Source organism: Ceratotherium simum, chromosome 5, assembly GCF_057802395.1.
Source record: "Ceratotherium simum simum isolate JZ-2026a chromosome 5, ASM5780239v1, whole genome shotgun sequence".
NCBI classification, from domain to species: Eukaryota; Metazoa; Chordata; class Mammalia; order Perissodactyla; family Rhinocerotidae; genus Ceratotherium; species Ceratotherium simum.
The window spans coordinates 3,299,421-3,325,479 of record NC_141904.1 but is presented as its reverse complement, the minus strand read 5'-3'; the positions used below and the strand labels follow the sequence as shown (position 1 = coordinate 3,325,479).

Below are 26,059 nucleotides of genomic sequence, written 5' to 3'. Positions count from 1 at the left end.
GCTCCCCTTTCCCCTACCTAAACCCCAGCACATGCTCTCCCTTCCCTACCTAAAACCCTAGGTAAGAACCCCTACCTTTTTTCCTTTGGGAGGTAACTCCCATCTCCTCATCTGGCTGCCTTTCGATAATAACAAACGTTCTTTCCTTGCCGCAAGCCTGACATTTCAGTTATTAGCCCTACTGTGAGACAGATAAACAAACCTGTGTTTCTGTTCAGTAACAGTTTTCTGCATACTTTTTTAGGCACTTGGATTTTTCTGGCTCCAATACTTAAAGTTACCTGACCTTGGCCAAGTTATTTAACCTTCTGAAAACTCATTCTGCTCATTGATGGGAAAACAATAATACTGGTCTCATATGTTTATTGTTTGAACTGACATAGATTACATGTGTACATCAGTTAGCATAGGGCCTGGATCACAGAGTAAATGATTAATAAAAGCTTGCTACTACTGTTATCATTATCATCGTCATTATTTCTATAACTCCCCTCTCAAAAAGTGATCAGACTTAATTGCTAATATTTTTCTTTCCTGCAAGATCTTGTAAATTCTGTAGGGGAGGGATCTTGTTTCCTACACTCTCATTTTAAAAATACGTCCATCTGTTTTCTCCTGTTCTATGATAACTTACTTTAGAACAAAGATCCTACATCATGTATATTTAATATTTAATACGGACTATTTTATTAGCATTAAAAGATTTTTTTCCCAAGTTATTGCTCAATCCCTGTTTGTTTACTGGAATACAAATAAGAGTGTGGTAGCTGGCAGAACTTATTGGAGTCTCTATGACTTGTTGAACCTTGAGCTCATACTCAATGTGATTATTTATGGATAGCCAATGAAATGTAAACTTTATTATGCCAACCCCAAAACGAAGTGACTGACTCTATATTCAACAAGTAAGATAAAGCCTCTGGGTGGAACTGAAACTAAGTCTACTATTCTGGCATATCAAGTAAGTTCACTCTCTGTGTTTCTGAAGACAGAGGGGCAGAGGAGCTACATCATGGGAAGAAAATCACTGTACCTTCTGATCCTGGGGGTCCTCTTAGCATATTATGTTTACACGCCTCTCCCAGAGAATATTGAGGAGCCATGGAGGCTGATGTGGTTGAACACACATCTGAAAACTATAGTACATTTGGTAAGTTTGGGATTTTATTAATTAGTTGTGCATATGCAACCATTTGATCTGGAAAAGTAAGTTTTTCAGGATTTTTTTTTTAATTTGTTTTTTTGATTGATTGATTGATTCACCTTTTAAAAATAAATGCTTCATTCTTTGTCTATTGATTCTTCAGAAACATCGCTTTCTTGTTTGTTTGCTTGCTTTCTAGTTTATACATCAGAACCATGTTAAAAAATATCTAGAAAAACAAGCAACGAGGCATTCGAGTAGCTTTTACTGAAAAACTCTTTGTTTCGGGAGCTTTAATGTCGTGAGAGTGGCGGTTGTTTGAAATTCTTGTCTTAGATGTTCTTTGGTCTGTAATATTGTCAACAAGAGATCATCTGAATCTGTAGTGCTCTGCTAGTTCTAGACTTTTCTGCCATCATTTTGGGATCCAGAGTCTAGACTAAGGGCATGTAAGTTCCTTAGGAAATACCCTGTAAGCAGTCAGGTGTGCAGGTGCCCAGTGGTAACCATGAGAGTCATGACACGCAGAAATGGAAGGGGGGGACCCTGTGGTGTCATGGCATCTGGCTGCCTGCCTGAGTGGCTCTTGTGCTGACCTGTAAGAAAGGTGCGGGTCCCTGTGGCTTCTTGGGGATGTTTCACATTACTTCTTTGATTATTGTAGTCCCTTCATTTTTTAAAAAACCTCTTTCTATAGATTGATCTTTTATTTCTCACATACAACGACCCAAGTCCTATTGGGCAAACAAGGAGTCTGCCCCCACAGATCTCCCATTCTAGCAGTGGAGAAAAATAACAAATTAGAATCAAATGAATGAATAATTTATGATCATGAGAAATGCCTTGAAGGAGTCAAGCAAGAGGAAAAGAGAGTCATTTGGGCAAACGACAGGGGTGGGGCTGTATGGTCAGAAAGCCCCTCTGGAGAGGAAACACTTGCTTAGAGAACAGAATGATGAAAAGGAACCAGCGACCCTAAGCGTTGGGAAAGAGTGTTCCAGCAAAGTCAGCAACAAGTGCACAAGTCCCGGTTGCAGAGTAGCGACAAGTTCAAGAAGTCACGTGAGACTCTGGGGTTGATGGGAAAGTTGTCATTTAGTCAGGGGAGCTGGGATGTCACGTCGTGCGGGCTCTGTGGGCAAGGGCAGCAGGGTTAGATTTAGTTCTATGTGCAGAGTAGAGCTATTGGCAATTTGCAAGAAGCAGTACAGTCGTTTTTCTCATATTTTCTTTCTTGGCTCCACAATTTGTGAGAGGGTCTTCATTACTGTCTCTGAGTCCTGCTATAATTACTTTTTAAAAATTCATTTAAACAATCATATTGCTATCTTTTTGAGTTTTTCTTCTTCTCCGGTAGCCTTTTTTTGCAGCCTGTCCACAATTTATGAATGTAATATATTTTTAGAGCTCTCAAAGGATGCACATTTTTAAAATTGTTTCAATGTCTTTGCTCATTTCTGAATTACCTTTTTTGCTTGTTTGTTTGTTTGTCTGCTTTTTGGTGGTCAACTAGTCTCTTCATTTACCTTGTTTTTCCTGATCGGTTTGTCGGGCTTCCCTCACATGTCTGGCACCTTTGAATAGCTATTCACACATTTATTTATTATGCTATGAACATTAAATCAAGAGTCAAACTACTGGATTTCGACCCTGGTAAATATCACTCACCAGCTGTGTGACTTTGAACTACTCGTTTAACTTTCCTGCACTCATTTTCCTCATCTCTGAATATGCTATATTGCCTACCTTGTGTGTAGGCCAGTCATTGATATTATTAAGATGAATACACATAAAGGGCTTAGCCACTGACTTGTCCTAGAGTGAAAGGATAGGACGCAGGAGGCAGGCTGGCCCTCCCTTTTTCTCCCACCCATTGCTTCACTCCCAAAGTGACCCAGATTTATAGCCGTATATCACTGCATTCATAAGAGCCTCCCCATCTCCAAGCTAAACCAGTTCCCCTGCCTGGAAAGGTTTTTTTCTTTCTTTCTTTGTTTTGCCAAATTCTTAAGAAAAGGTGTTATTTTTAAGACTCAGGTAAAATTGTACTTTCTGTTTGAAAACTCCTCTCCATTGGCTACTCCTAGGTAGCTTTTGCAGTCACCTGCTGTCTGCTCCCAAAGTATCGTGTGCAGAGCTCTGTGGAAGCATTTACGTTGTTTTTTAACAGGTTACTTATCTGTCTTTCCCACTTACCTCTGAGGTTCTCGAGAAGAGCCTTTCTCGCGTTCCTCTGTGTAACCCTGAAGCTCAGTATAGAACCTGACGTATTTTGTGGAACAAGGACTAACTGAGTGCTCAACCTCCTTTTTAACAACCACTGTAGGCACAACCTCTGACTTCTGGTTCTCCTAAAAGGACCAGAGAGGGTTCCTGCACAAGAATTTGATTCATTTCATTTGAGCTTATTAAAAGATAATGTGCACTGCTTCATAGATCTCTTTGACATTTGGAACTTGAATTCTAAGATGGGTGTGAATTTCACTTTCAGGCTACATTTGTTGAGCTGCTGGGACTTAACCATTTTATAGATTCCATGATGATTGGTATGAGTTTTAGTGAAGTTCCACCAACCTCAGATGAAAATGTCACTGTGACTGAGACAACATTCAATGACGTTCCCGTCCGTGTATATGTGCCAAAGAGGAAGTCAGAAGCACTGAGGAGGGGCATGTTTTACATCCATGGTGGTGGCTGGTGTTTGGGAAGTGCTGGTAAGTGAATGCTTTGAAAAATCTCTGTCACTGTGATGGTTTGCAAACATTTTATTAGAAAATAATGTCTCCAATAGGTATACAACGCCCTCCTGCTAGGACGCTGCAATCTCTTTAGTCTTCTCTTGCTTTGTTCTCCTGGCTGTTTTACTCTTCCTTGAAGCTTCAAATCATTCTCTTTCACATATGCTTTTCTTGTCAACCCAGGTGGAATTGAGAAGTCAAATGTTTTCATGTTTGTTACAATGACTCTAAGAGAATGTCCTTTGATATTTCTGTCTTTCTCCCTCTGATATTAGAGGACCAGCTAACGTGTTAACCCATTTACTCACATATTTGCTACATCCCTGGCAACATTCTAGGAGCTCTGGATCTGTCTCTTTGAACAGACAAGACTCCCTGCTTCTTGGGGCTTACATTCTAATAGAGACAGTTTCAAAATCAGTCAACAAATAAAAAAATCATTCAGTGCATTACAAAGTGATAAATTTAGCAAATAATAGACCAAAGTGATCAAGATTGAGTGTGGGGGTTGCAAATTTCTTGACGAATGGAATTACAGTAGAAAGAGGACCCTATTCAGAAGTGGAAGCACTGGGGTGAAGGTCCCAGTTGTGTGACTTTGAGAAAATCACCTCACCCTCCTGAGTTCCAGAGTGCTTGATACTCATCTGCTTGCCTCAGATGAGTGGGCTAGAGATCACCTAAGGGAATGGAGATTAGATTGGGTCTAATTAAGAGCTCTGAGTTCCAGAGAGGAAGAATAAATTTGTCCAAACAAGAAATGTTACAGGCTTGAAATTAAGCAAAATTTTCAATTGATGTGGGAAGTTAGGAGGGAAGGAGAGAAGAGGAAAAAGAGAGGGAATCTAAGATGATTGTCTTGCTTATGAAGGGAGGACTAGGAGGGTGAGGGTAGATCCCTGAGGAACAGAGACGTATTGTTGGGTGAAAGAATAAGCAACCAGCCAAACACTGAGAAGTGGCCAAAAAGGTAAAAAAATGAAAAGAAAGCCAAAAGAGGTGAGGGTCTCAAGAAAGAAAGATTAATAAAAAGTATTGAATGGTATAGAGATGCCAAGTAAGGAAGGAAGTACGTCTTTTGAATGTTGAACTTTTCACAATATTGTTAAGGACAGATTTGATGGAATATTCACAGAGAAACAATTGCAACAAGCAAAAAGTGAGAGGAAAGGAAATGATAAGAATGATTGCTGGCCTTAAAGGGACTTAGTTGTGAAAGGAATAAGCAAGAGAATGGTAGATTGTAAAGAGAGTTAAGTAAGAGCATTTTATTTTATTTTTTTATGTGGAAAGACATGAACAAGTTGGTAGACTGAAGGAAATGAAGGCACTAAATAGAAATGTGTTAGAATAAATGGTCTGGAAGTGTTGAGAAATGAGGAACATCCAGAAGAGATAAGAGGGAAGGAGATTCAGAGCATTGGTAAGCCTTGGATGTGGATAGGAGGATTGGAGGCAGATAAGAAGAGCGTCAGTCTTCCTCCTGGACGGGAGAAAAAGAGGCAAAGACAGGTCTCGGCTAGATACGTCTTTAGGGTAATGGTGTAGACGCAAGCTGTAAGTGAGGGAGTTCCAGCTCCGCGTTTTAAGGGAGCGTAGTTCTAACCCCCTTATTTTCAGATGTTTTTCTATGGTCCATGCAGATTTAGGGGGTCCTTTTATGTTACCACGATTCTGTTTATATCTCCTTGGCTCACTTGTCTAACAGCACATTGGTCAAGTCAGTGAGTTGTCTTTTTGTCTTAAATACCCATCACCTAACAGAGCCAAATCAATATCTCTTCCAGTAGGGGAGATGGGCTTAGTCTTCCAGAGAGTGAAGCTAGGCAAAGACAAAATTTGCAGGACAAAAGATAAAGAGACGAAGAGCAATTAGTAGGTTCAGTGTGAAACTCAAGTTCTACTGAGTTGTGGGTGGGCAGTTTCCTATGGATAAGTCCAGCATTAAATTTGTCTCCCTGGTATTTCAGTTTGGACCCGTTGGAGAACTCTCAGAATATAAACCAAGCACAACAGAATTTTTGTGGAGGAAACATCCTGTCTTCATTTGTCCATTCTTACTAATGTCCTGATTTTTTTCGTTTTATTTCAGCTTTACAAAATTATGACCTACTGTCAAGATGGACAGCGGACAGACTTGATGCTGTTGTCATATCAACCGAGTAAGAAGCGTGCTGCTTGTTTTCAGAACCGTTGCCTCACCAACATGCACGCAACTGTGTTGGCTGATGCGTGATTATGCCAAAAATCAATTTTTCTCAGATAAGGTTAAGTAGGTGATAGAAAATGAAGGCTAAACTATCGGATCAGAGTCAAGAAAAAAAATATGTGTATATGTGTGTGTTTGTGTTTTTCAGGCAGGAAGGAAGAGCAAAAAGTAAAGTTTTTTTTCTTCCACATAAATTTTCGCTGTATTATCCATGGACATAACTACTTGGACTGGATTTCTTCTCAATGTTTAGCTGACAATCTTTAGGATGAATGCCTTGGTGTCAGAGAATCATCTATAAAAGTGCGTCATAAATAATTCCTGCTTATGTGGTCATTGTGAAGACAAAGTGGTAACGTTGAAATGGACTCAGCCCAGTGCCTAACACTTGATGAGCCCAAACAATTAAAATGTATTACAAAATTAAACAAACCAAGCCAATGAGTTAGTGTAAAATAGCATGTTAGACCAATAATCCACATTTGAAAAAAACACTCAGGGAGAGTAAAATCAGGGGTGAATTGCCAGGTAGACTATGTCAGAGCCACATACACGTATTGAAACTTAAACTTCAGAAAATGAAGGAAAAGTTAAGAATTAATAGTCATGGCCATTTATCAAGGGAACTCATTAAGTTGAATAAAAATTTTAAAAATCCAAGCTTATGCTAAGTTTTGTATTCCAACTTTATTTTTAAAGATGATTTTCTTCAAGACAGCAAGTCAAATGACACTGTAAGACATACACCTATGTTTGAGTCATTAACTTACTAAAAAGTCACACATACTTAAAAATAAAATATGCTTTTAAATTTTTATGCAAACACAAGCCTTGCCTTTGAATATACTTCTTTTATTTATATTAAAGATAAATGACACTATAAAAATTAGTTAATTTTAACTCTAAAATTAAAATGGCGAATAAGCACATGAAAAGATACTCAACATTGTTGGCCATCAGATAAATGCAAATCAAAACCACAATGAGATACCATTTCATACCCACTAGGATGACTATAATAAAACAAATAGATAATAAGTGTTAGCAAGGAAATGGAGAAATTGGAACCCTCCATACTGCTGGTGGGAATGTAAAAAGTACAACCACTTTAGAAAACATTTTGGCAGTTCCTCATAAGGTTAAACACACAGTTAGCATATGACCCAGCATTTCTGCTCCTAGATACATATGCAAGGGAAATAAACACAAACATCTACAAAAACTTGTACATACATAGTAGCGTTATTCATAAAACCCCAGAAGCGGAAACAACCTGATGTCCACTGACTGATGAATGGATAAATAAAATGTAGTATATCCATACAATTGAACAATGAATACTAATTGTCAATAAAAAGGAATGCTATAACACACATAAACCTTGAGATTAGTATGCTAAGTGAAAAGCCAGTCACAAAAGGCCATATATCATCTGATTCCATTTATATGAAATGTCGAGAGTAGGCAAATCTACAGAGACAGAAAGTAGCTTAGTGGTTGCCTAGGACTGGAGGTGGGGGGTGAAGGGAAATGAGAAGTGAATACTAATGGATACAGGGGTTATATGGGGCAATAAATATGTTCTAAAGTTGATCATGATGATGGTTGTGATGATGCTCTCTCTAAATACACCGAGAATCATTGAATTGCTTTAAATGGGTGAGTTTTATGGTGTGTGAATTATATCTCAACGAAGTGGTTATGTTAAAATTAAGAAAAAAAAATATGTGTGTATATATATATGTACTTTTTAATCCAAAATATATGAACATCTACCAGTTAATAGAAGTATAGGGGGAAAGCTCAAAGAGACAACGTACAGAAAAAGATATCCAAGTCACCAATAAACACATGAAAAGTTAGTGTACATCAGGAAAGTACAAAGTAAAATGATAAGGACATACGTCTATACACCCAATATTCTAGCTAAATTAAAAAGACATAAAATAACAAGCATTTGTGAGAATATGTGTTAATGGGCGCTTTCATAAACTTCTGGCTCAAGAATAACTCGGTACAACCACTTTGCAAAACTCTTTGCCAATATTAAGTAAAGCTAAGCATATATGCATAACTCTGTGACCATCAATAACACTTACAGGTATATATCAACAGAAATACATACACATGTTCATCGAAAAACATGTACTAGAATGTTCATAGCACCACTGTTTGTGAAAGCCCGAGAGTGCAAACAACTCAAATGCCCGTCAACATTTTAACGGATAAGTGAATTGTGACATAGTCACACGATAGAGTACCCTACGGGAAGATGGAAGCACACAGCAAAGGGGACAGGGCTCAAAAGCATAATAGTGAAAAATGGAAGCCAGATACATGGGAGTACATGCTATATGATTCCACTGATCGAAAGGGCAAAACCAGGCAAATTACTCTATGCCGTGTGTCAGGTTAGCAGATACTTCAGGGGTTGGGGAGATTGAATGGAAGAGAGGTTAAGGGAGGGCTCTGGGGTGCTGGCGATGCTCTATTTCATAGTCCAGGTTTTGACTATATGGCTGTGTTCAGTTTGGAAACTGAAGTTGTACACTTAAGATACGTGCCCTTCTGGCGTGTATATTATGCTTTCATAAAAAGTAAAAATATAAGTGACATGAAAAGCATGTTTTCTCTCCACAGCTACAGATTAGCCCCTAAGTATCATTTCCCAACTCAATTTGAAGATGTATATAATGCCTTACGGTGGTTTTTACACGAAAAAGTTCTTGCAAAATATGGCGTGAATCCTCAGCGAGTTGGTGTTTCTGGAGATAGCGCAGGAGGCAATTTAGCTGCAGCAGTAACGCAACAGGTATGATGCTCGTCGTTTCTATGTTTTTTTTTTCAGATAGTCTACTTATAAACAGTACATACATATATTAAAATGTAAATGCAAATACAGATGGTCCCCAACTTATGATTATTCGACTTAACGATTTTTAGACTTTATGATGGTGCGAAAGCGGTATGCATACAGCAGAAACCATACCGCGAATTTTGAATTTTGATCCTTTTCTGGGCTAGCGACCATGCGGTACCATATTCTCTTGTGATGTGGGCAGTGGCAGCCACAGTTCCCAGCAGCCAAGTGATCACAAGGGTAAAGAACCAATACACTAACAACCATTCTGTACCCAGACAACCATTCTGCTTGTCACTTTCAGTACAGTATTCGATAAATTACATGAGATAGTCAACACTTTATTATAAAATAGACTTTGTGTTAGATGATTTTGCCCAACTGCAGGCTACTGTAAGTGTTTGAGCACATTTCTGGTAGGCTAGGCTAAGGTAGGACGTTGGGTAGGTTAGGTGAGTTAAATGCATTTTCAACTTAATATTTTCAACTTACAATGGATTTTTCAGGAAGTAATGCCATCGTAAGTCGAGGAAGACCTGTATAAGGATAATGATTTGGGGGGAAATATTAAAGAGAATATTGAAAAGAAATGCCTAAAATATCAAAATGTGAATCTCTGCTCCTGTCATAGATTCTTTCCTTTCTTAATGAAATAATAATTCTCTACATAGTTGATTTAAACTTACATGTGTGTCAGTAAAATGTGATACTTGTGGGGTGAATGAGGTTATATACTTGTGAGACCAGATAATGATCTTACCACCCTATTAGAGTTTCAAATGGATTCAATAATCTTCATTGGAGTATTCCTGTATTGCCAGAATAATCATGCTACTTTTAGAAACTTAACAGAACATTCAAAAATTTCTATGCCATTTACAAAGAAGAAATATGGAGTATTCAAAAAATTTCTTTGCTTATATAAAATTAGTTGTTTTTATCTGTCATTTAATAATAGTAATATAATAATAATAGATAACACTTTCTATCCAAGATTATATGTAAAATAGGTTTTATTTCCTTGAACAGGAAAAAAAAACTGCTATTGATTGTTTAAAATCTAGGGGCCGGCCCAGTGGCGCAAGTGGTTAAGTGCGCGCTCTCTGTTGCGGCCGCCCGGGGTTCGCCGGTTTGGATCCCAGGCGCACACCGATGCACCGCTTGTCAAGCCATGCTGTGGCGGCATCCCATATAAAGTGGAGGAAGATGGGCATGGATGTTAGCCCAGGGCCAGCCTTTCTCAGCAAAAAGAGGAGGATTGGCAGATGTTAGTTTAGGGCCGATCTTCCTCACAAAAAAATAAATAAATAAATAAAATCTAAACTGTTTTCCCATTTAGTAGCAGAAGCCAGAGGGGGAAGCTACCTATGAACTACAGGTGTAGAAGTCTGGGTTTTACTAGTTGACTTTAATTATAAAGGAACTATGAATTTAAAGCAATTAAAAAACATTGCTTTTATTTGTTTTGTTGATTATAGTTAGTTATAATTATTTTACACTAAAAAAATGTTTTGGCCGCTAGAGTTTCTTGGACAATATTTTCAAAAGGGAAGAATATTATGGTGAGACTTTGTTCCAACCGCAATATAGAACAGGAGTTTAAAACTTCCCAGGGTGGATTTCTGATCATTGCCATAGGTTTCATAATATAGCAGAAAAAACACTAAATTAGACGTCAGGAGACTTGGATTTTCTTAAGATGCAGTAATTTCTAGATATGATGTTGGCCAGTTTACTTAATCTCTCTAAGAGAGATTTCCTCTCAGCTATGAGGCAGAATTTAAATAAAAATATCTGGTAACCTGTAATGATGTTTAGAAATGGTCTCCAAAGTGTCCAAATGGCTATTTTTATCATTATAGTTGCAATATGGATAAACACTAAGATTTGCAAAATATATGAGACATCCAATAATATCTGTATTTTTATGTAGAAGTTAAATACATTTTTTACAATATAATATATTATGCATCTGGAAAACATATAAAACTGCATTTTAAAACATATGTCTTCAAAACTTAAAATCTGTTTTCAAATTTTTATTCTAACTTATGGATCGCTGTTGTGGCCACTCTGGTATTTGTGCACCTCTCTTTGCAGACCATGAACTTTACAAATATTATCACATTAGGCATGATATAGGAAAGCATGATTTTAATAGAATGTTTCATACAGAAAGCCTGCCCAAATCATTTAAAATAGTATGTCCCTCTAGCATCAAAGCCAGGTCAGAAGTCTCTATTAGGTGATCCTTTCTTTCCATGGCAAAGCCTGTTGCTGTACTAGGACATTTTAATAAACTCTTACATTAATAAAAGAGTAAAAAGGTCAAATTTATGCAGTTCTTCTGGTTGTCATTCTTGGCAGACAGGGTAGGGCATTAACTTTCTAATTATTGCTTAGATCTTTTTGCATTATCAATGAGGAGTACAAGAGAGGTGATTATCCTTAAGTCAAAAGTACCTTTTAATTAGAGAATATCTAGTTCTAAAAGCTCATTTTGGATATTTGAAATTTTGTTGAGATGGTATACTTTCTGAGATTATGGATTCATCTATAGATTATTTTGTTACATTAATTTTATTGTTTTAAAATGAAAATATTTTGTGCAAGTAATCTTAATTATTTCTCAGCTCTTAGGTGATGTGGATGTCAAGATCAAACTCAAGGTCCAGTCTTTAATTTATCCTGCCCTTCAGCCTCTTGACTTAGATTCACCATCGTATCGAGAAAACTCAGATTTTTCCATTCTGTCAAAATCACTCATGGCTAGGTTCTGGAGCGAGTATTTTACTACAGATAGATCACTCGAGAAAGCCATGCTTTCCCACCAGCATGTTCCTGTGGAATCAAGTCATCTGTTCAAGTTTGTTAATTGGAGTTCCTTGCTCCCTGAGAGGTTTATAAAAGGACATGTTTATAACAATCCAACTTATGATAGTTCTGAGCTATCAAAAAAATACCCAGGCTTTCTGGATGTGAGAGCAGCCCCCCTGTTGGCTGATGATGACAGGTTGCGTGGTTTACCTCTGACCTACATCATCACCTGTCAACATGACGTGTTAAGAGATGATGGAATCATGTACGTCACTCGCCTTCGGAACGCTGGAGTCAGGGTGACCCATAACCATGTTGAGGATGGATTTCATGGAGCACTTCTATTTCTGAATTCTAAAATTAGTTACAGGATGATAAATCAGTATATTAGTTGGCTAAGTGAAAATCTATAGTAAAATATTTATCAATGATATATTTTAAAAATACAGTAAATCTCAAAACATCAGAAAATCTAGATGTTAGAAATTGGTCTTTCTTGGTCTCTGTAAGGTCCACAAATAGCATAATAATTCTTTTCTGTTTTTCTTTTTTACTCTGAAGAATTTCATCCAATTTTCCACGTTGTGTATCTGCTAGTTCTATGAGATTTTTTCCTCTTACAAATATAATCTTACTTTTTAAAATATCTTATTTTCTTGTATATTCTCTTTCTATGTGTGTTGGGTACTATTTACAATTTCAGGAGGATAAATGTAAGCACATATTGCTCACCTAAGTAATGTTAACGTTTTAATCAACGTACACTTAGGGTCTGAAACCCTCCTAATCACTGATTTAAGTGCAAACTCTTCAAAAGTAATTGCCTCAATGCAATGTCATTTTATTATCACTGTAAATTGTTCTTTTTCTGTGCAACAACTCTAGAATCCAGGTACCAAGTGTTACACTATTTAATGCTAAAAGTCACTGTGGTACTCTGGGAAACTAGCTGTTTTATATTTTGAGAGAAGTTAGAGAAACTGAAGTTTGGTAAAGATTGAAGAGGCCTTTGGGACAGGTAATGACCTAGTAACAGCCAGAGGCTACAGATGTGGAAACAACTGACCAATGATAGAAAAAGCACAGAAAAATTTAATCTGTAAAAAGTCCAGCTTGATTGCAGGGAGGAAGGCAAAATAAAATGGATTGTATTTCAAGGCTGGGCAGAACTATTTGTGTTGACCATGAGCTGTGTAACATACTCTAAATATGAAGAAGCATAGCCACGGGCAGTCTTCAAACGGTGCAGGAGCTCCACGTAGCCATCAGGACAAGGCCCCTTCTGTCTTTGTACTTCAGCATACTCAGTGTCTGTGTTTTTGTTCATACCCGTTATTATTGTGCTTTTGAGTATCACCTGAATAGCCTATCTTGGCAGAGGTGGGGTATAGCAAACGCTGAGTTACATTTGAGGCTATTCCATTTTATCAAGAAACCAGTAGCTATCCCAGAAGCTCCAACTAACAGACTTCTCATATTTTCTTTTCTAGGACTGAGTCACAAGAAATTTTGCAAAACAGAAATTTTGTAGTTGGGCAAATTACATTTTCTTATGCTAAGGAATAAGAAAATAACAGGCAACTAGCAGAACATGCTACACATAGCTATAGCATTAAATTGTCAAAAAGCAGTTGTGGGATAATTTTCTGAGTAAATAAGTAAGGAGAGTTTAATATATATATGTTGGATCTATGGTCCCAAAGGGATAATTGCTGTACCATGTACAAACAAAAGAATGTGTTGATTGCTTTGAAATAAACTCTCGAATTCATCCATGGCTGGTCCTTGCTATTCTTTCCTCTGAACCCTCCTCAAGGGAGGAGGCAAGACACTAATATAAATGCTTACGAGCAAACATCTTATTGACTAGAGAGCTGGGGACTCAAATATCATCTATGATATTTTCACATAACAAATACTCTCTTTGACAATTAAAGTCATGGGAGTATAAAGCAGTCAATTTACTGAGATTTGTGAAACAAACCTTCTAAAAGTTTTCACTATATCTTGATAAGAACAATAACATTTTTAGATCAGTTTAATTTTTAGTAAAATTGAGTGGCAGCGATGTAATTTTGAAACGGCATGATCTGTTTAGGGGTTAAAAAAAACAAAGACAACTCCTGAAAATTCCAATGATCCTGCAATTCCTTGTCCAGGTATTTTCTCAAAACCAGATGAAACATGGGGCCACAAAAAAGACTGGTGCAGGTATGTTTATTTTAGCTTTATTCACATCAGCAAAGAATCAGAGGCAAAATTCCTTAACTTCCTGCCTTTTCCTTCTCTTAAACTTTCAACACCTGAAATTTAGTACTTACTCAAGGCCACCGCCTCCCTTATTTTTCTTTATACTACAAGAGCTGGAGGTGAGGTAGGGTTTACCTATTCCTCCTTCCAGACCAATCCCTCTACCTCCAGCCTTGTTCATGGGTCAGCAAACTACAGTCTGCGGGCCAAACCCCTCCTGTTGCCTGTTTTCGTACAACCCTAAACTAAGAATGGTTTCAACATTATAAAGCATTGTGGAAAAAAAGAATTAAAAAAAAAAGGTAGGAGGAGGAGGACGTGTGTGACTGGCAAAGCCTAAAATATTTCTCATCTGTCCCTTTACAGAAAAAGCTGGCAATAGACCATATCACCACTACCCTTCCTCTCTGCAGTCATCTGCTGAGCCCTGGGTTGTCCATGTCATGGCTCAAAAGATTTTATCTCTGAGCTTACTGTCAATACCTTACAAATGCTTTGGTAATCTCAGTATTTATTTAGATGATCCCTTAAGCACCCTGGACTCCTAGCTATTTGGTATGCTCTCCTCCAACGATCTTGTTCCCTCTTTAGAATAAAACACTCTCACGGCCATGCCCTAGAATATATCATTACCAACAACTGTGCCCCCTCTATAATCTCAGTACCAAACACTCCAGTTTATTCCTACTTCGTCCCCAATTTCAATAATATTTGAAACATATGGGACTTAAAATTCATTGAATATACTAACATTTCACTCTTCTTCACTCCTCTCGTATATATCATCTTGTGTGTCTCATCAACTCCCTTGTCTCTCTACTTATCTATTTGTTTGTCATAACCCTAATCTGAATAAATCCATCTTTCTGCCTACTCTGCACATCTACCTGTGCGGCTGGACATGGTTGAAGAGAAACAAAGAAGCATGCTAAAATTTCCCACTTTAATCAAGACTGCAAACCTCATGTGTGCCCTTAATGATTCCCAGCAATCATACTACAGTTTTCCAATCAATGGAGGCTTCTAATCTCCTTGGTTACTCAAATTACCTCTATGTCCTCCTCCATCCTTTATCTCAGCTGATCTTGTTTTCTATTTGACTGAGAAAACAGAAGCAACAAAAGCAAACTTCCACAAGCTCTCACCCCATGTTGACCCAAGCACCAGTATCCTCACCTCCACATAGTCTACCCCACCTCCTATTACTGTAGATGAACTAAGGATTCACACTCCCATGTAAGTATTGTTTCCCTCTATTTGTACACTTGTTCCATCCTCTTCTGGGCTCTCAAGGGCATTACTCCAGGAGTTCTCTCCTTTCATCCTGCATCATCAATTTCTCCCTCTCCACCGGATCATTCCCATTAAATTACAAATATATTTCTTTTTCACATATCTTAAAAAGCAAAAGGCAAATGAAAAACAACAACAAAACTTTCTTGACATCTTTTGCCTCTCCAGCCTCCTCCCTATTTCTCTATTTTCTTTCATAGCAATGCTCTTGGGAAGAGTTTTCTGTACTTGCTATCTCTATTTCCTCTCACTCCATGTTCTCTTGTATTTACTCCAATCAGTCCTTCTTTCTTCATAAACTACCAAAATTGTCTTGTCAAGGTTAACAGTGACCTCTACATTGCTGAATTCAAGGGTCGATCCTCAGTCCTCATCTTACTTGATTCGGTAGTGTGGCCACTCTCTCTTCCTTGAACCACTTTCTTCGTTTGGCTCCAGGGCATCCATTGCTGCTGGATTCCCTCCTACCTTTTGGGCCACTTGTTCTAAGTCTCAATTGCTGTGTTTGTCTCTGTTCTCTGATCTCCTCTCAGAGGAGTGCTTCCAGTCTCAGGACATGGACTTCTCTCTCTGCACTCTTCTGGTGATGGCCCCTAGTCTCAAGGCTTTAAATGGCCTGTATGCTGAAACCCCAAACTCACATCCCCAGCCTTGATATCCTCAGTTCCAGATTAATATATATCCAACTGCCTACTTGACAACATTTGGATGTATAAAGACATCTCAAATTTAAACTTCTGAATTTCTACATGAAATAAGGACTACTCGTAGATTATCTCATTTTAGTAAATGGAAAACTCCAAAATTCCTCCTGTGGGCTCAGGTCAAAAGAATATTCAAGTCAAACTTGATTTATTTCTTTCTGTCATACATCAATACATTATCAAATTCTTTTGGGTGTATCTTCAAAATACTTGGAGAATTCAACCATTTCTTATCACCTTCACTGCTAACACCCTCTATTATACACCATCATTCTTCACTTTCATTATTCCCACAGCATTGGTCTGGTTTTACCCTATCCCCATAGATACTACTCTTAACACGCCAGACAGGATGATCTTTTTCAAATGGAAGACAGAACATGTCACTCCTCTGCTCAAAATCCCCAAAAGGCTTCCTATCTCAGGCAGATTGTAAGATAAGTCCTTACAACGACTGTAGGCTAGTTCTTACAATGGCCTACTAAGTCTTAACACAATCTAGGCTACTATTTACCTCTACTTTCGGTTCATATGAAGCTTGCTTTCTACACTCCAACTCCTCTGCCTCTTCGACGTTCCTCAAATCCCAATCTCAGGGACTTTGCTGTTCCTTTGTCTTCAGTAACCACCCTCAGATATTCACCTCCTCAAATGTCACTTTCTCATGGAGACCTTTTGTCAACACTCTGTTTAAAATCATATCTCATCTGTTGTCTACCTACCACAGTGCCTGATCTGTTTTCTCTTCTTCAAACAGGTCAGGCTTAACCCTACCCATTTGATTGCTTCATAGAATTCATCCGTCTCTGAGATGATCTTTTTCCTTTATTCACTCAGATTAGTGTCATTGGTTTTGTCATTTGCACACTTTGCCACTTCTTTATAAGAGGATAATTAGCACATAGGTATATCTATTCTCAGATTAGTCTGTAACTAGAGGCAGAGAATGTCAAATCTATTAGCTAATCTATCTTTTTTCGTCAATATTCCCACTTGCAAGTGAGAAAATCAAACAAGTAATCCAACTAACAGACAAAAATTGTCAACAAAGACATCATTGATAGAAATTTCCCCAAGACTTCTTTCACAAATTGGCCACAACAATGAGCAAATTCTGAAATAGTGACTGAATTGTTGCTATAAAAATGTCAAAAGTTGGGATCAGTGTGGAGAATGGAATCCTAATTTTCAGTCATAGTAAACTCTGGTTTTATGGTCTCCATTCATGGGAAACCAGTGCCCATTAGGTCTCTTATCTATTTCAAAAGAGCAAGCAAGGAAATTTTCCAAACAATGAAGTTTTATGCATAGGATTTAAGGTGTGCCATAATCTACTCCCTTAGTGCACTTATACATTATAATATTTTGTAAGGAGCAGAGAGAATTTATTCCATATCATTAGAGAAAAATTATAGTGTGTCTGACAACTACCCACTTGGGCTCCAACCCAGAGTTTCTGATTCAGTAGGTCTGGGTGGGGACCCAAGAGTCTGCATTTCCAACAAGTTCCTGAGTGATGCCATTAATCCTGCTCCAATGATCATATGTCAGTGATTATGGATTTTGATGTTTTCAAATTTAGTATGAATTAAGAATTAAGAGTTCTTTTAAAGAAAAAAACTAGGGTACCATCATTCAGAGTTTTTCTTCTTCCAGAAGCCCCTCAAGTGATTCCAAACAAAGAACATTTGATATAAAACAATCTGGTGACAGAGAAAGATAAATATAGTAAGCACTTCAGTTGATAACTACAGATAAGGATTTTGTTGTTCAGTGGAAAGAGGGGAGGAGGCATATAGCCAAGGGAATCCTCCAGGAGACTTGACACTTGCCCTGAATTTCAAGGAAAAAATAAGAATTTGCATTTATAAAAAGTTCCTCAGTGATGCTGATGCTTCTGGTCCAAAAATAAATATAAGTGAGTATTGATTTCAATGTTTCTTCAAATTTAGTCTGAATAAGAATCAACTGAGAGGGTTCTTCTAAAGAACAAATTTTGGGGTACGATCATCCAGAACTTTCCTTTCTCCAGAAGCTCCTCAAGTGATTTCAAACAGAGAACATTTGATATAAAATCAATCTGGTGACAGAGAAAGGTAAGTATAGTAACCCCTTCAGTTGATAGCTACAAATAAGGATTTGGTTGTTCAGTGGCGAGAGGAGAGAAGGCATATGGCCAAGGGAACCCTTCAGGAGGCTTGACACTAGCCCTGAATTTTGAAGAACAAGAGTCTCCAAGGAAGTGGGCATTTGTGGAAAGGTATTCCAAGCAGGAGAAGCAATGCGTTGGAGAGCCACATCATTTCAGGTTTTGATATCTTCCTGGGAGAGTAGAATGGCAGGGAATGGTTGGAGAAGTGAGGTCGTGAGGAGCCTGGGCTGAATGACTTTGAATGTTTCTCTGAAAGGCCTGGGGAGTCATGTGAGGTTTACCTCACTATGGTGCATGATATGTTCTTCATGATCACAGAGCGGTGAGTGGACTGTGGTGATGCTAGATGGAAACAGAATGATGTGTTAGCTATTCCTGCAGAGATCATGTAGCCTGGGAAGTGCAAGAGAACTAGGAGAGTGTCTCTGAGGACAGTATGGAGACATAGGAATTTCAGCGGGAAGGGAGTGATCAGTTCTGTCATCGCCAAAAGTATGACAGGGAAAAGCGTCAAAAGCGTCAGCATACTGAAAGCCTGTGGTTCACACCAACTACTTCTTCCTCTTCGACTTCCCTGAGTCTTCAAGCATAATGATGCAGTCAAACCTTTTTTTCTGACATAGGGCAGTGGTCTCATATTTTTATCACCGAGAGAGATTTAAGATATCACACGCTAGAGCTCCACCTCAAGCTACTAAGTCTGGATCTCTGGGGGCAAGACATAAGCACCAGCATTTTTACAGCTCTGCATGAGATTTCAATGTGCAGGAGGAGTAAGAAACACTGTCTCACAGAGTGGGGAATAGTCCTTGTTCACAGTTAGCGGTTAAGTGCGCGCGTTCCGCTACTGGCGGCCCGGGTTCGGATCCCGGGCATGGATCCCGGGCGCGCACCGACGCACCGCTTCCCCGGCCATGCTGAGGCCGCGTCCCACATACAGCAACTAGAAGTATGTGCATCTATGACATACAACTATCTACTGGGGCTTTGGGGAAAAATGAGGAGGAGTGGCAATAGATGTTAGCTCAGAGCCAGTCTTCCTCAGCAAAAAAGGGGAGGATTAGCATGGATGTTAGCTCAGGGCTGATCTTCCTCACAAAAAAATAAATAAATATTTAAAAATAAAATAAAATAAAATAAAATAAAATGTGTTGGACTTTACTTTAGGAGATGTATATCTTAGACTATCCTAGATTATATCATAGAACTAAATGAGTATATAAATATAAATGTGTGTGTATGTGTGTGTATAATATGCTCATTTAGTTCTCACAACTCCATGAGGTAAATATTAATATTAATTTGTATTTTGCAGAGAAGGAAAAGGAGGAAACTGCGGTCATGTGGGTTCGCAAGGTCGCATGGCTAGGAAGCAGCAGAGTTAAAAGTCAACCACAGATAGGCCAGTTCCAAAGTCTGTATGATCAATTACTTGATATTGGAGGCTACTCTTCCCTTCCTTAGGGAGGGTGGTGGGGAGATGACAGGTAAGTATAAAACAATTAACTACCTAGGTAACCTCAGGTGAGTGCCAAGGTTCCTGGATCTGTCCCAGAGCTCCACAGCCCCACTGTGTATAGTGTAGGCTATAGATCATCAAGAGTTAATTATGCTCAGTTGTTCACCACAGAAACCAGTCAACACCTTCAGTCAGAACATATTTCTAATGTACCTCAAGAATGTAAACAGCATTTACCACTCTGCAAAATAACCAGTGCCAATGCTGTAGTAGCATCTATTCTTCCCGCTAGACTAGGCTCAGGCTGGTGCTCGCCCTGAGTGTACGTGTCAGGGGAGGAGCAGGAGAGTGTTTCAGCTGCACAAACACCCAATGTACTAGGAAGGTGCTCGGGCGTTTGGAAACTCACCTGACACCAGAATGGGCGTGAGGCACAGGAGCCAGGAGCCTGAAAGAAGGATTTAGATTTCCTCTGTGCTCTGAGCATTTTAACCTGGACCTGAGGAGAGTCTGCCTAGCAACCTATCAAAAGAAAACAGTGGGAAAAAAGCCACAAAGTGGTGGCTAGTGGACTTAGAACATTTTAGCTCAAACAAACATGGCAGCTTTGTTACCAAGTGCCGGGAAATCACCCACTACGGTTGATTGCGCTGCATAATTTATAGTTACCCTTCTAGTCTTTAAAATTTTACATATTTTGGCATGCTTTTTCAAGTTTGGGTTTTTGGTTTTTTTTTTTTGGTATATTAGGGCTTAAAGTGAAGTCTAATCTTGGTAGGCATTACTCTAGATTACTTGTTTCTCTTGATTAGGGCTGGAATTTTTTCTGATGGTATTGCTGAAATTCTCCATTCTTCCATTTCCCTAGGCTCTAGGCTAGGGCATCATTATAAAATAAAAATATAACCCTTTTTGGAAAGCCTAAGGTCCCTTAAAACTCAAGTCCTGTGTAAAAGAGTGTAGAGTTCTGACCTGAGGATGAGGGTGGGCTTCTCACTCCTTTGTCAGCTTCTTGAAAACAGGAGATTATTGTTATTATTATTATCATTATTAATTATTTTGGTATGTTGAAGGCTCTGAAGAAGATGAGGTGCCTGCATAAGAAGAATGAATATGCATTCCAGCACTGTTTTCCCTCAGCGCACATATGTACACTGCATTTGGAGGCTGTATCTGAGTGAGAGATCTCTCGTAGTAAAGCCCCAAATAGCTGACTCTTTGTCAGACACACATACGCTCCATTTTGTCTCTTGACAACATACTGTCACTCTTCTCTTCCAAACTGAAGCCTCAGATTCTCAAAAGGCCTCGCCCTGCCCTAGGTCCCCAGGAGTCGACTCATCTTCAGGGAGCCCCACCATCACGCCAAGGACAGGACCCAGCCGGCCTGCAGGCTCTCCTTCTGAGACCCCGAGAGCCGTGTCCTAGTTCCTTCTGGGTGGGCCGGGCAGACCAGTAGGACCCGGGTCACCCACAAAGGAACTAATGTTCTCTTTAACTCTAAGCTGCTAAAGCTAAAAGTTTCACTCTTCTGACCCTAGCAGAGTCTCCAAAATTATGCTGCCTGGTGATTCAACTATCTGAAAAGTGGCTGATTTTATGCAATGGTCATTATTTGTCAGCTTTTGTCTTGGGCCTTAAAATTCTATGCCTGCAAAAGAACTGAAGGTTAGAAAATGTAATTCATCTTTTTCAAGCACTTCCTGCTAATTTGCGTGTGGGGTGTGATCAGTGCAGCAGGATGTCGTGTGGGTTGGCTTTTCAGCCACGAACAGCTCAAATTCCAGTAACAATCTGCTCCTGCAATCCTTGTATCTCTAGGTCGAGATGCCTGGTATCTATTCAGATCTAACCACAATTTTATAACTTTAAAAATCTTTATTTTACAAACTAAATACCAAATTTAAACATTTTTCTTATCAGACAGAAGAATTGGCAATGAGATTAAATTGTGACTACTTGAAACGTAGAAGACATTATACCTGTGCTAGAGTTCAACTAGAAATTTGGAATAGGAGACAGGGGCTAAGTGAATAGGAAACATCATACTTCATAATAATCTAAGTGAAACACCTCACTTGCAAATATTTAAGTATGTAGGCTGTTAGATGACTTCTGTCTTTAAATCTAGTTGAATTTGTAAGTAATATAGATTAACATATTAGCTAACATTTATTTATAGTAGGTCATGAGGTTGACTTCAGTGGAGATCTTTTGAACATCCCTTAAATTATTAAGTAAAAGTGCAAAGTTGAATTTGTCCTTCTTGTGCCAGAGAATAGCTTTCAATGGTTTACTCTCATAATTCTTACACAACACTTATCATTTCTAGATAGATGAACACACACAAATATAATACCTCCCTGAAAAAATAGCTCTTCTTAGAAAATATTTTCTCAACTAATTGAATGACCTTCAAGTAAATATAGAAAGATGCTTAAAAGTTCCACTGAAACTATGAAGCCGCAATAAGAGAAAGAGGAATAAGCATACTCAAACCATTTCTTGTTAGAATACTGATCTGCATAATTGGTACAAAAAGAAATAGGCATTAGTTATGGTTAATATCATTCTAATTTTCTTTTGAAAATAAACAAAATATAAGAAAAATTAACTAGTGGAAAATAATAGAATGGAAACTATGAAAATTTATTCCTCCAACATAATGTATGACTTCAAATAGTTATTCTTCTCTCTCTCAGAAGAAAATAAGAGCTAAGATGCCCACGGTCAGATGAGTTTGGACTTTTAATGCTCAATCAATTTTCCAATATTGTGAAAGAAATTGTGAAATTTATTGCACAGTGAAGAGAAAACAAGATAAAATTCAGTAAAAATAAAATAAATAAAACCAGATCATTCAGTTTGAATGTAGCGTTTCATCCAAGTAAGAGGCTACAGACTGAGGATTATTTTCTTTCATTTGTTCTTAGTCTGCCCCCTGGTGGTCTCCAGGAGGCTGTTACCCACATAAACTAAATAGCAAATTTATGTAACAATCTTACATTATATATCCAATAAGATCAAGTTTTAATATTTCTTTTAAAGGGGTTTAGAAAAATGTCTCAGCCTGCTTCAACTGGGTAGACAAAAAATATTTAAAATTAGAAATAAATACCTCAAAACCAACATCTTTGAATAAATTTAAGAAAGATATTTCCTTTAATTCCTAAAATAATTTTTAAGAATGAAAATACTATATAAACTATATACATTTCAAGAATTTCAAGACTTTTTATTTTTATGAACTTAATAGAGATTAGCTCTCTGAAGCAATTGTCAAAAAGTGCTTTATGGAACAATTTGGTTTTTTTGCATTCCTTCAACATCCTGTGCATAGATTGAAAGCACTTCTGTATTACTTCTTTATGAAATAAAGTGTGTTATTATTACCTGAGAGGGGAAGAGGCACATTGAAGGGCCACAGCAGTCTGTTGTCTCTGGACACTGGTGTGATGGAGATGCGACCAGCCAGATGTGGACACCATAACTGACGCTGTTCTCACTTCTTGATTTGCCTAAACTTTAAATGTCAACGTTTGTAGGTTGTAAAGAGTGTCCAGTGATAACTATCTCCTGGCAATCAGATAACTAACAGGTCAATACTGGTGATGTATTTTCGGTTCTTAAATTCTGAGTATTTAAACAGGTTATCTCTAAACTACAATATTATTAATCACTACTATATTTGATTTAGTTTCTTATTACTTATTCCGTATCTTTCATTTTATTTTCTACATTACACACAGTTTTTCCATGAATTAGGAGATTTGTTCTTGTTTTGTTTCCTTTTTTGGCGGGGCAATGGCTTTTAGCTTTTCACGTTGGAACGAGTGAGTGGATTCTTAGATGAAATGAATAGGAAAAGAGCAGATGCAAACATTGTACTTAACTACCATTTTTCCAAGTAGTGTCCTGGGAATCAGTATGACCATAATCTTTGAATAAAGTACAGTAAGTTGTTTCAAGATTGAAAAGAAAGGAAATCCAGGTGAGCACAAAGTATGCTATATGCACACGCATCTGCACAGTTTTCTCACCACGGCTTCTGCCTGTAACTCCCTGGCGACCCTGGACAGAGCCCTCTCGCCTCTGTGCATTTAGCTGTCTCACCTGCAAAATGATCGTGTAGGAGCTGGTCAGCTGTTTTCAAACTGAGGGCTACAAATCGATTTCTAAGTGTCCACAAGTCCTCCGGAAGAATTTTTAAGTTTTATTTTTTTCATGGTTATGATAATCTAAACACATATGCAAATTGTGAATAATTTATATGACCACCTTATAACCGGGACAACCATGAAGCCAAAACCTAAAGCAGAGGCTTTGATTTTATAAGAAAGAGTTTCAATATAGATTCCAAGAATCTTTGTGATCTTCAAAGGCATTCTTGTTGGTCCATAAGTGCTCAAATTTGAGAAACATTTCTTAAATTCCTTTCAGCATTTAGTATTTATTTTAAACGATGATATTCACTTGCTTTAAACGGAGCTACCAGCAGAGGGCAGTGCAGCACAAAAGAAAGATTGATTTTTCTCTTAATTTTGGGTGCTCAGCTCCTATAAGCTTCAAAAGAAGCAAACCGATTTAGAAGACTATAAGGCATGTGATGTTTAAAGCAAAGCTGTCATAATGTTTGCGAAAGAACATTAACAACTTCCAGGAAATGGCTGATGAAAGCATGATGATGGTAATCTGTAGTTCCACCCAGCGTGGCGGGGTGAAGACATGTCACCAACTTGGAGAGAAAACAAAAGCCAAAAAATAAAACTGATACTGAAGCGAAGAATGTGAAATTTCAAGGAAATACACTCCACCAGCACGCAAGTCATTCCAGGAAGCCGTCAAGAAAACGGAGCTTCTGCGAAGATGAGGTTAGGAAAGAACGGACTGAACTATAAGAAGAGCGATCGATCAAAAGACAAATTGGTTGCTGATCAGATTCAGAATGAACGTCCTCCAGGGGAGAAGAGGGCTCAGAGTGTATCAACAGGCATATCTCCAGACAGAAGAAAATAGGTGGAAATAAAACGGCTAATATCTACTGGGCTTCTAACACGTTTGTTTATTTTAAATGGATTATAACTAAGATCATCTACCAATAAAAATGATAGGTTCAAATTCTGTCTCCATTAATAAATACTTCAAGATCCACAAATCTGATAAGATCATTAAAAAAAGCAGTATTCAAAAATTATCAAACACAGCAATTCTGGTGAGGAGTCAAGATGGCGGCGTAGGCAGACTCTGAACTCACCTCCTCCCGTGGACACAGCCAATTTACAACTACTCGTGGAAAAATTACCCCTGAGACAGAACTGAAATACTGGATAAGAGGAACTCCTGCAACAACGGACAATCCTACCTGGGGTAGAAGAGGCAGAGACTCCCTTCTGGAGAGGAAAAACGCCGCCTTCACAAGCCGCCAGCGTCACGGCCGCCGGGAGCAGCTCACAGGTCCGCAGCCTCCCTGGAGGCGCGGGGCCCTGAGCCGGGGAGCGCCCCCGCTGTGGGCATTTTGTGGACCCAGCACAATTGAGACCAGTGGCATAATATCTGACTTTGCTGCTACGAAAGCATTGGGGAGCACCCCCAGAAAACCCGGTTCACAAAGAAACTAAAACTGGCTCTTAAAGGGCCCGCGCACAAACTCACCCGTTCCAGAAAGCATCCTAAAATCACCAGAAAGAAAGGTGCACAGTGCTTCGGTGACAAGAGACTCACCTAATAGGCCCTGAGTGCATCTCGGTGAGGGGTGAGACCTCTCCAGGGACTGGGACATTGGCGGTGGCCATTGTTGTGGCCTGGTGTGAGCGTGCTGACACAGACGCCATTGGAGTTCTCCCTGAGACCTGCTAGCCCAGGGTCTGCTCCACCCGCTAGAGCACCGGTTTAATCCAGCTCAGCCAGGGCAGGCAGCCCACCCTAGAGACTGGCCCCACCCAACAAGAAGCCCTCAGGCAACGTGTGGGCCTGCATAGATTAGTGACTGGATCCTCTGCAGCCTGGCAACTGAGCTGACTTGAGCGGGGCAGGGTGTGCACAAGGAGCGGGTGGAGAGTGTGGGGTGGTGGCGGAGTGTGTGGGGCTCCTGCCGTGGAGAGACTGGGTCCGCTTGGGGAGGTCGGGGCGCTCACACGGGGCAGGACTGTGTTGACTGTGTGTGTGGACCTCTGGGCGGCAGGGCTTGTCAGCTGCAGAAGACTTGTGCTTCTCAAAGACCCACATAGGGGGTTTGCCCCACTTTCCAGAGGCTGAAACAATTGGGTGCTCCTGTGCCTGAGGCCAGCCCCACCCAGCTGCAATCCTCAGAGAGCTGACAAGAGACCTAATAGGCTAGAGGTTTACAGCAATTCTAAGGCCCTGAGCCTAAGAACCTGCCACGCTGGGGGCCTACTCACTTAAAAGAAATACTGCAACACAAATGTGGTATTAG

At 39.0% G+C, this 26,059-nt stretch overlaps 1 protein-coding gene and 1 long non-coding RNA gene across 2 annotated transcripts in view; one reads left to right on the top strand and one right to left on the bottom strand.

Annotated features, from left to right (window-relative positions):
* The window catches only part of LOC147916949 (uncharacterized), a 93,617-nt gene extending 68,137 nt beyond the window's left edge, over window positions 1–25,480 (bottom strand). Inside the window, exon 1 of the long non-coding RNA XR_015552134.1 lies at window positions 25,348–25,480. This is a non-coding gene — a long non-coding RNA (uncharacterized LOC147916949). The remainder of the gene's footprint in view (window positions 1–25,347) is intronic.
* AADAC (arylacetamide deacetylase) lies at window positions 1,013–12,181 on the top strand. The gene is made up of 5 exons (XM_004442222.3): window positions 1,013–1,150; window positions 3,636–3,858; window positions 5,975–6,044; window positions 8,732–8,903; window positions 11,585–12,181. The coding sequence occupies exons 1-5, from the start codon at window positions 1,013–1,015 to the stop codon at window positions 12,179–12,181; spliced, it is 1,200 nt and encodes a 399-aa protein (XP_004442279.2).
* Window positions 25,481–26,059: the final 579 nt, after the last annotated feature.

Bases quoted from the DNA above. Each gene is read 5' to 3' on its own strand.
- AADAC (XM_004442222.3), top strand. From the start codon at position 1,013: ATGGGAAGAAAATCACTGTACCTTCTGATCCTGGGGGTCCTCTTAGCA. The intron at 3,859-5,974 runs GTAAGTGAATGC...GTTTTATTTCAG, and splicing joins CTGGTGTTTGGGAAGTGCTG to CTTTACAAAATTATGACCTA. The intron at 6,045-8,731 runs GTAAGAAGCGTG...TTCTCTCCACAG, and splicing joins GCTGTTGTCATATCAACCGA to CTACAGATTAGCCCCTAAGT.